The sequence below is a fragment of the Phocoena phocoena genome, chromosome 5 (genome assembly GCF_963924675.1).
Source record: "Phocoena phocoena chromosome 5, mPhoPho1.1, whole genome shotgun sequence".
Classification (NCBI taxonomy): domain Eukaryota; kingdom Metazoa; phylum Chordata; class Mammalia; order Artiodactyla; family Phocoenidae; genus Phocoena; species Phocoena phocoena.
Window position 1 is genome coordinate 75,744,178 of NC_089223.1, and position 11,173 is coordinate 75,755,350.

Consider the following 11,173-nt stretch of genomic DNA (forward strand, 5'->3'; position numbering starts at 1 on the left):
AAAAAAATTTTGTTAAGGACCCCCCAGTTTTACATTTACATAAACCTATTATAATTGTCCATTTAAAAACTGACCATCATGCACCTGTGGACAAATCCATTTGGAAATTTTCATCTTCCTTAGTGATCTCCAGCAGTGTCATCGGAACCTAAAGTCAAGTATAAATAAAACCTCAAAAAACTGTTGCTTTGAAAAAAATTGATCTGTTCTCTGCAGTCTACATTAAAAAATGTCATGCTTGTTTTACCACTTCGTTTCAAGACAAGGCCTCTAATTAACCCCTTTCCACTCTCTTCCAGTCAGATTGCTGAAACTTTGGAGCCACCATTCCTATTTCTTCTTATTATCACTTGGCCTTCCCACCCAATTTGATGGGCAGCATGACTGATTCGAACCTTGAAGTAAAGCAGCATCAAAGTGCTCTAAGATGCTGTGGGAAACAGTATGGCAGTTCTGCAAAAATTTAAACGTAGAATTGCCATATGATCCAGCAATTCCACTTCTAGGTATCTACCCAAAAGAACTGAAAGCAGGGACTTGAACAGATATTTGTACACGTCCGTGTCCATAGAAACATTATTCACAATGGTCAAAAGGTGAAAACAACCCAAATACCCATTGATGGGTGAATGGATAAACAAAATGTGGTATATACATACAACAGAATATTATTCAGCCTTAAGAAGGGAAGGAAGGAAACTGTGATACATACTACCACATGGAAGAACCTTGAACACATTATGCTAAATGAAAAAAGCCAGTCACAAAAGGACAAATATTGTGTGATTCCACTTATCTGAGGTACCTAGAGTAGGCAAATTTATAGAGACAGAAAGTAGAATAGTGGTTACCAGGGACTGAAGAGAGGGAGAAATGGGAGTTACTGCTTAATGGATATAGAGTTTCAGTGAGGGACGATGAAAAGGTTCTGGAGATGGGTGATGCTGATGGGTGAACAACTATGTGGATGTACTTAATGCCACTGAACTGTGCACTTAAAATGGTTAATTTTACATTATGTGTATTTTACTTCAATTCTTTCAAAAGTGATCTAAGATTGTATGAACTCACGCAACATGTAATGCCACCAGTATGCAGTAGAGGGCAAAGGAGCGTAAGCTTCACAGAAAAGCTTGATTCAATCACTCCTCCAGCCAATTCTAGTCCTGTCTATGAATTGTCCACACCTGCAGCTCTGATGGAGACGCTGCAAGCCTGAGGGTAAGAACTCTTTAGTTTTGTCTGCTGTTAACACTCATGAAAACGAAATAAGGGCTGCATGGTCTTTTCTAAAGAAAATGGGAGGAAAGTAGATTTGTTCCGATTTTCAGATTTTTCAGACTTATTCAGTAAATGGGAGGAAAGCAGCCTTGTTCAGATTTTCAGTATTTATTATTTTGCCTATACTAATCTAAATGTTAATGATTAGTGAGTGACCTTGGGCTTACTATTGATCACTATTGATCTGAGGAATTGTCTTGCAGGTGCTTGAGGGTTTGGGTTTCCAGAAATTTATGACACCTAGCAGAGTATCAATAGCTTCGGAGAGAGGCACATAAGGTAGGAAGAGAGGAAGAGGCCACAGTGACAACTAGTCCCGGCAACGGAATTAGCCTCGGTAATCACACCCTAAGCTCTTTCATTTCAGAGTTTGAAATGCCTTCCATTTGGGTTCCCAAGGAACCAGATAGGTCTGGGTTCAAATTCATGCTCTACCGCTTATTCACTGGCTCACCTTGGGCGAGTTACTTAACCTCTGAGTTTTAGCTCCTCCATTTGTAAAATGGAGATAAAAGTAGCCATCATTTTGTTGGGTTGTTGAGAGGATTGAACAAGATAATGAATGTATGGAAAGCATTTAGCCCCGTGCCAGGCAAACAGGAAACGCTCATAAAATGTCAGTCTGTCTTACTCTTATGTTGTAAAGATTATTCAACATTCGATGGGTGTTTAACCCCTTCTCCATTTTTTGTTTTTGCATCATTGGGAAAAGAGAAATTAGATGTTTAAGAATTCTTTGGCAAGCCACCAATAATCATTTCATGGTGTCTTTTGACTTGGACTTTTAAATGATAAACTATTAAAGAAAGTCATTCTGTTTTTCACCTGCTTTCAGCACCCAGTAACAGTAGCATGACTATGATAGTAACATATTTATTGACTGCATCTTTCATCAAAAGTTTGTCCTATTTTTAAAAATGCTTAAATGAAATGCCATAATTTATACGCATTGCCTGAGAGAGAGGGACCTTTTTATTTTACTATATTAAGAGAAGTTCAGAAAGAGTTAGTTCCTCTCACTTCTTTAGAATAAGTTTCAGATGAGGTTGTGGTATTGGGCAGAGAGAAGAGTAAAACATGGGTAAAACATGAAAGCTATGACATCTCAACTTAGGGGATTCCAGATAAAGCAACTGGGTTGCTTTAGCTCCTAGACATAGCATTTTTCAAGGGCCATAGCTCCTAGACATAGGAGCAACTTAAAGTAAGTCGCTATGAACTGAAGTACTCTGTGAGATAATAATGTTAAAAACACCTCATCTTCTTAATGACTATAACTGCCAATGTCCTACCAAGCCACACTGGAACCTGAGACAAGAGGAAAAATCAGTAATACTAACCCTGTCTTTATGAAAAAATTTTGACATTTTGTTCATTATGGATTTTATATTAATTTAAAGATATTTTATTAAAATATTATTTATCTTGATTACTGAGTTACTTGGTGCCTCTTAAAATATGTGCCTGAAATCACCCTAGTCTTGGCCCGGCTACTCTTCGTTGTGGTGTGCAGGCTTCTCATTGCGGTGTCTTCTCTTATTGCAGAGCACTGGCTCTAGGCGCGCGGGCTTCAGTAGTTGTGGCTCGCAGGCTCTAGAGCGCAAGCTCAGTAGCTGTGGCGTACGGGCTTAGTTACTCCGCAGCATGTGGGATCTTCCCGGACCAGGGCTCGAACCTGTGTCCCCTGAACCAGCAGGCAGATTCTTAACCACTGCACCACCAGGGAAGCCCAAAATGGCCTCTTTAGATTAGGTGGCCAAATCAGGTTCCTTAGAGGAGATAAACTTTAAGCCAAGACCTAAATGGTAAGAAAGATCCAGCCAAGGAAAGATGAGAGAAGAGCATCCCAAGCTGAGGGAAAAGCTAGGGTAAAGGCCCTGAGGTTGGAGCAAGCGTGATGTGGCCAAGGAACAAAGAGAGGGGCAGTATGATTGGAGTGCAGAGGGTCAGGAGAAGAGTTATATGAAACGAGATCCCAGAAGGAAGCAAGACCAGCTCCTGGGAGACGTTATAATCCAGTATTGGGAGTTTGGATTTCATTCTAAGTGCAGTAGTACATTAGGTAGGACATAGGCAGGGTGCTGTAACAAGTGACCCCAAAATACAGTGACTTCAACAAGACAGTGCTCTACATAATGGCTCAATCCATGTCAATCCTTGTAAGTAACTGACCTAAAACCTAAGTTGGATGGCACTTGCAGACTTATTCACTGGATTCCTTGAACTGTGTATAAGGAAACGTTAAAGACTCAGTATGACGTAGTGAGCTATAATTTCATTGATTAATATATTATAGTGTATTTTGAAAACAGATTTATCTTGACTCACCCTAGAGAGACAAGATAGCAGAGTGGCTAAGAGCCCAGGCTCTGCACTCACCATGGGTTAAGTTGTGACTGTGAGGCAGTTACAGGGCCTCTCTGAGAGCCACCTTGTCTACCTGTAAAGGCTGAACAGTGATAGCACCTACCTTTCAAGGTGGTGGTTGTAGGAATCAATCTACAGAAAGTCAGTGAATGGTAGTTGTTATCCAAAAAGATATCAGGTGGCCACTGCCTCATTTGCATGAGAGTCAATATGGTGTGGAGATGCTACTAGACATGCTGAATATATGGATTAAAATTATGGTATTGGCAACTAATTTATTTTGCTGGATTCCTAAAATCTGGAAAATAACCATGGACATAAAGTTATATCACAGAGACTCTTTTTTTTTTTTCCTCCAGTACGCGGGCCTCTCACTGCTGTGGCCTCTCCCGTTGCGGAGCACAGGCTCCGGATGCGCAGGCTCAGTGGCCATGGCTCACGGACCCAGCCGCTCCGCGGCATGTGGCATCTTCCCGGACCGGGGCACGAACCCGTGTCCCCTGCATCGGCAGGCGGACTCTCAACCACTGCGCCACCAGGGAAGCCCGAGACTCTTTTTTTATGTTGGAATTTGTTCTTATTTTGATCATTGGATGGTATATTAAATGTTACAGAAAAAGGAGATGACCAAGAAAGGGCTGCATGGGATGGACTGGAGGAAACAAACATGGAGGGACTATCTCAGTGGAAAAGTGAAAGGTCAGTTCTGGGCCCGCCCCTCCTCAGCCCCACCCCCAACCAGTGCCTTTCATGGTCCTCTTCCACTGAGGGCACAATGGACAAGGAATATCAAAAATCAACATTCTCGGGCTTCCCTGGTGGCGCAATGGTTGAGAGTCCGCCTGCCGATGCAGGGGACGCGGGTTCGTGCCCTGGTCCGGGAGGATCCCACATGCCGTGGAGCGGCTGGGCCCGTGAGCCATAGCCGATGAGCCTGCGCGTCTGGAGCCTGTGCTCCGCGATAGGAGAGGCCGCAGCGGTGAGAGGCCCGCGTACCGCAAAAAAAAAAAAAAAAAAAAAAATCAACATTCTCTCTTCACACTCACATCACAGGATGCTTGACATGACATTTCGGTTTCCCTTTTCCTATTTTCTATGAAACAATTTTATAAAGTATTTTCACTTGTAAGTTATCTTAGGAAATATCAACATGTTTTCCAGAATTTCTTCACTTCAACAAGAACAACCACAACAATAAAATCAGACAGGTTCTAGAGAAAGAAAAATCCAGCTGAGAGCGAGTAATATTCCAGGTATCCTTTTGTGTTAGCTCTGCCAGTTTTTCTCCCCACCATCCCTGCATGGGTGCATACACACACACACACACACACACACACACACACACACACACACACACATGCACACAGCTTCTCAGAACAACGGAACAGCATGAACAGTACAGAGAAGTCTCACTACACCGTGAGTTTGTCTCTTGTTCCTCCTGCTTGTCTATGGGAGTGACCAGTCTGAGGGAGACTGAGGGTCAATGTGTATTAAACACATGCAAGTAGAAGCAGGAAAACTCTCACCACTGCTAGTTACCTTCCCTTGTGTTTTCAGAGTTCCTGGTGTGGGAGGACGTAAAGGTGAAGAATTTACTAATTTAATAGCAGAATCTAACCACTTCTCACCACCTCCCTCTCTACCTTCTTCCTTGCATGAATTATTCCATAGTGTCCCGGGGCTCTTCCCTGCCAGGTTTGTGCCCTTCCAGTCATTTCCAACAGACAAGCAGAGGACTCATTAAGATGTACGTCAGAATCTGCCACTCCTCTACTCTACATCCTGTACTGGTTTCTTATTTCAGTCAGAGGAAAATTCCCAATCCTTACAAGGTCTGACGTCTTCAATCCACCTCCCCCAATTCCACAAGTCATTCCTCACATTTTCCAAACATGTCCCCCCACCATCAGGTCTCTGAACTTGTACCTGCTCTCTCTCTCCAGAATACTCTATCCCCAGACAACAAGTGGCTCACTTCCTCACTCCCTTTAGATCTTTGCATGAAGGTCCTGTGAGGCCTTTTTAGACCATCCTGTACAAAATATCACTCCCCAGTCACCCTCAGGTCCCCTCATTTACTTTCTTTCTAGCCCTGATCACCACCTAACAGATAAATTTATTATTTTGTGTATAGTCTCTCCTTTCTTACCCCTTACTAGAATATAAACTGAGTCAGAAGAGAAATTCTATCTGTTCTATTCACTGTTATAGCCTCAGTGGCTAGAAAAAGTGCCTGGCAGAGTAGGTACTCAATAAATATCTTGAATAATAATATGAAATTCTTAGTTCTCCAACCACCTCTGTTCTGTGTCTAATCAAACACTTGAAGCCTGACTCTTCTCCCAAAATCCTCAGAATTCTGCATCCATGAGTTTCTTCATCTATAAAATGTGGGTAATAGTACTTCTCTCCCAGAGTTTTGTGATGGATAAGTGAGATAATATACGTGAAGTGTTTAGTATATCTCTTAGCACCTCAAAACGCTTCAAGAAATGGAAATTCTTTCTATCATTATCCCTATCTGGCAGTGATCCAGATTGCTTTTGCCACCAGCCTAAAGACATATGGAGGCACAAGGACAGGAACCATGTTTATTTCCATGTTTTGGACTTTCTATACACATGGGTAAGTGTTATTGAAAGTCAGATATTCACTCAAGAGACTCTCTATGTTCACAAATACAAAGTTGAAGAACAACTTCATGGCATTAATTCAAGGGCCCACAGCATTCAGTGATGAAGAATTACTTTCACTGAGAACTTATGTCCACACAAAAACCTGTACACAGATATTTATAGCAGCTTTATTCATAATTGCTAAAACTTGGAAGCAACCAAGATGTCCTTCAGTAGGTGAATGGATAAACTGGGGTACATCCAGACAATGAAATATTATTCAGTGCTAAAAAGAAGTGAACGATCAAGCCATGCAAAGACATGGAAGGAACCTAAGTGCATATTACTATGAGAAAGGAGCCAATCTGAAAAAGGAACATACTGTATGATTCCAACTATATGTCATTCTAGAAAAGGCAAAACTATGGAGACAATAAAAAGACAAGTGGGTGGGCTTCCCTGGTGGCGCAGTGGCTGAGAGTCTGCCTGCCAATGCAGCGGACACGGGTTCAAGCCCTGGTCCGGGAAGATCCCAGATGCCGCGGAGCAACTGGGCCCGTGAGCCACAACTACTGAGCCTGTGCGTCTGGAGCCTGTGCTCCGCAGCAAGAGAGGCCGCAACGGCAAGAGAGGTCGTGACAGTGAGAGGCCCGCGCACCACGATGAAGAGTGGCCCCCGCTTGCCACAACTAGAGAAAGCCCTCACACAGAAACGAAGACCCAACACAGCCAAAAATAAATAAATAAATAAATAAATTTATTAAAAAAAAAAAAAAAGACACATGGTTGCCAGCGGTTATGGGGTGGGCGGAGGATGAATTGGCATAGAGGATTTTTAGGGAAATGAAAATACTCTGTATGATACCATAATGATGAATACATGTCATCATGTATCCATAATGTATCCAAACCCTTAGCATGTACAACACCAAGAGTGAATGACAGCATAAACTATGGACTTTGCCTGATTATGAGGAGTCAATGTAGGTCCATCAGTTGTAACAAATGCACCACTCCAGTGTGTGTGTTGATAATGGGGGAGACTGTGCATGTGTGGAGGCAGGAGGGATATGGAAAATCTCTGTGCCTTCCTTTCGATTTTGCTGTGAATCTTAAACTGCTCTAAAAAAAATCTTAATTTTTAAAAATTTCTTTTCATTTTCTTAAAGCTTTCAGGCTATCAAAAGGGGATGTGGCAGGGGGGTGTTGAATATGACCTAGCAACGCAGTTCCTAATTTGAACTGGGTGAGAGGAACTTCTGCCAACTATTATATATCTATTTCCCTTCTGGGAATCCTGACTTGCCTCAGTGATGGGGGTGTGACACAGTACCTGGCTTGGAAATCTATAAAGCCAAGCTCTGAGATCAAGTCAAAGACTCCATAAATGGGTTGGAACCCTAATCCAGATTCTTGGTGAATACAGTCAGATGTTGGCATTAAAAAAAAAAATCCTACAGGGTTTAACAAATCACATAACCACTTAACATTATATGTTGTCTTTCCAGAATTTGAACTCATCTTCCTCATTCATATGAGGTGATGTGTGAAAAAAGTCATCTGAGGTGAACCAGCGATAAAAGCCTCAGAATTACAATGAAACATATCAGAAGCATTTACGTATTTTGTAGTATTGTTACGTCAGTGCATAGTGGGGCTTCAAAGCTGCCAGAAGAAACAGAATTGACCACCAACTGCTCAAACGCATCTTTAAGAAAGGTTCCTGAAGACTTGACCCCAACCACAACCATACTGGATTTGTCCTACAACCTCCTTTTTCAACTCCAGCGTTCAGATTTTCATTCCTTCTCTAAACTGAAAGTTTTGATTCTATGCCATAACAGAATCCAAGAGCTGGATATCAAGACCTTTGAATTCAACAAGGAGTTAAGATATTTAGATGTGTCTTACAACAGACTGAAGAGTGTAACTTGGTTCTCGCTGGCAGGTCTCAGACATTTAGATCTGTCCTTCAATGACTTTGACACTGTGCCTACCTGCGAGGAGACTGGCAACATGTCACACCTGGAAATCCTAGGTTTGAGTGGGGCAAAAATACAAAAATCAGATTTCCAGAAAATTGCTCATTTGCATCTAAATACTGTCTTCTTAGGATTGAGAACTCTTTCTCATTATGAAGAAGGTAGCCTGCCCATCTTAAACACAACAAAACTTCACATTGTTTTACCAATGAACACAAATTTCTGGGTTCTTTTGCGTGATGGAATGAAGACTTCAAAAATATTAGAAATTACGAATATAGATGGCAAAAGCCAATTTGCAAGTTATGAAACTCAGCAAAATCTTATTTTAGAGAATGCCAAGACATCCACTCTGTTACTTAATAAAGTTGATTTACTCTGGGATGATCTTCTGCTTATCTTCCAATTTGTTTGGCATACGTCGGTAGAATACTTCGAGATTCAACATGTGACGTTTGGAGGTAAGGTTTATCTTGACCACAATTCATTTGACTACTCAAACACTGTAATGAGAACTATAAAATTGGAGAATGTACATTTCAGAATTTTTAATATCCCACAGGAGAGAGTCTACTTGCTTTTTACCAAAATGGATATAGAAAACCTGACAATATCAGATGCGCAAATGCCTCACATGCTGTTCCCTATATATCCTACGAGATTCCAATATTTAAATTTTGCTAACAATATCTTAACAGATGACGTGTTTAAAAAATCTATCCAACTGCCTCATTTGAAAACTCTCATTTTGAAGGACAATAAATTGGAGACACTTTCCTTGGTGAGTTGCTTTGCCGGCAACACATCCTTGAGGCACTTAGATCTGAGCGAAAATCTGTTACAACATGAAAATGATGAAAACTGCTTGTGGCCAGAAACCTTGATCACCATGAACTTGTCATCCAACAAATTTGCTGATTCTGTTTTCAGGTGCTTGCCCAGAAATATTCAAATACTTGACTTGAATAATAACAAAATTCAAACTGTCCCTAAAGACATTATTCACCTGACATCCTTGCGAGAGTTAAATCTTGCATTTAATTTTCTAACTGATCTTCCTGGGTGCAGTCATTTCAGAAGACTCTCAGTTCTGAACGTTGAAATGAACTTAATTCTCAGCCCATCTCTGGAGCTTTTCCAGAGCTGCCAGGAAGTTAAGACTCTAAGTGTAGGAAGAAATCCATTCCGATGTACTTGTGAATTAAGAGATTTTATTCAGCTTGAAAAATACTCAGAGGGCATGATGGTTGGGTGGTCAGATTCATACATCTGTGAATACCCTTTGAATCTAAAGGGGACTCAGTTAAAGGATGTTCATCTTCCTGAAATATCTTGCAACACAGCTTTGTTGATTGTCACCATTGTGGTTATCATGCTAGTTCTGGGGACGGCTGTGGCCTTTTGCTGCCTCCACTTTGATCTGCCCTGGTATCTCAGGATGCTAGGTCAATGGACACAGACATGGCACAGGGTTAGGAAGACCAGCCAAGAACAGCTCAAGAGAAATATCCAATTCCATGTGTTGATTTCATACAGTGAACATGATTCTGCCTGGGTGAAGTATGAACTGATTCCCAATATAGAGAAAGAAGATAGTTCTGTCCTGATTTGCCTTCGTGAGGGAAACTCTGACCCTGGCAAGAGCATTACTGAAGATACCATAAACTGCATTGAGAAAAGTTATAAGTCCATCTTTGTTTTGTCTCCCAACTTTGTCCAGACGGAGTGGTGCCATTATGAACTCTACTTTGCCCATCACAGTCTCTTCCATGAAAGTTCTGATTGCATAATTCTTATCCTACTGGAACACATTCCGCTCTACTGTATTCCTACCAGGTATCCTAAGCTGAAAACTCTCATGGAAAAGAAAGCATACTTGGAATGGCCCAAGGATAGGCGTAAGTGTGGCCTTTTTTGGGCAAACCTTCGAGCTGCTATTCGTGTTAATTTATTAGAAACCAGAGAGATGTGTGAACTGCAGACATTCACAGAACTGAATGAAGAGTCTCGAGGTTCTGCAATCTCTCTGATAAGAACAGACTGCCTATAGAGTCCCACCCACCCCTAGGGAAATCGGGACCTGAATATACTGTTAGGATATAAATTGATACAACCTTTATGATGGCAATTTGGCAATATCTATTAAAATGAAAAACTATCATTCCTTCATGTCAGTTCCTTGAAGGAGCTCTAAGAATGTATCCTATAGAAATGCAATTTGCAAAGGTTTATGTAAAGAAGGTATTCATCCTGGCATTGTTTGTAATCATGAAAAATTAAAAACAGCTCAAATGTCCACAAAATAAGGATCGATCTAACAAATTATAGTACATTAATGTAACAGAATATTACACAGCCATTAAAAAATGAGGTAGCTCTATATTTTCTGGTATGGAGAAAGTTATATTTTGTTTTATACATTGAAATAGAAGTCTAAAGGAGTATATACCCGTACATTGGTATAGGTGGTTAGGGTCTGGAAGTTTGGATTACAGGGAGCATTTGGTTTCTATGTTGTATATTTCTGTAATGTTGGAGTTGCTTAGAATGAATCTATACTTCTTTTGCAAGCAGAGAAAACAATAAAGATAATGTTAAAAGCCTACACATCCTACTCATTTTGTTTGATCGTCCCTTCTAGCCTCACAGTTCATTGAAAGAAAACAAGCTGTCTTGAATTTTGCAAAATTATATTTCACAAACAAACATCAAGAACAAACACATTCTTTCCCTATTGGCTCACCCACATGATAAAGGAAGGAAGTGCCTTTAAGATCTGACATCAATCACCTCTTGCACCCTTGCAACCTATCATTGAACCCTATCAAATTATTGGCCTTTTCCCAGAACACTCATCTCCTTTCATGCCCCCAGACTCTAGAACTTGACATCATGTCTGCCTGTGATACCTTTCCTGACTTAGTT

General features: G+C 41.0%; 1 protein-coding gene across 1 annotated transcript; it reads left to right on the forward strand.

The window, feature by feature from the left end:
- Positions 1 to 1,152: 1,152 nt before the first annotated feature.
- TLR10 (toll like receptor 10) lies at positions 1,153 to 10,844 on the forward strand. Its single transcript, XM_065877955.1, has 2 exons — positions 1,153 to 1,221; positions 7,775 to 10,844. The coding sequence occupies exon 2, from the start codon at positions 7,863 to 7,865 to the stop codon at positions 10,296 to 10,298; it is 2,436 nt and encodes an 811-aa protein (XP_065734027.1). The 5' UTR covers positions 1,153 to 1,221; positions 7,775 to 7,862; the 3' UTR covers positions 10,299 to 10,844.
- Positions 10,845 to 11,173: the final 329 nt, after the last annotated feature.

Excerpts from the sequence above, each read along its gene's own strand:
- TLR10 (XM_065877955.1), top strand. The coding sequence starts at position 7,863 with ATGAAACATATCAGAAGCATTTACGTATTTTGTAGTATTGTTACGTCA.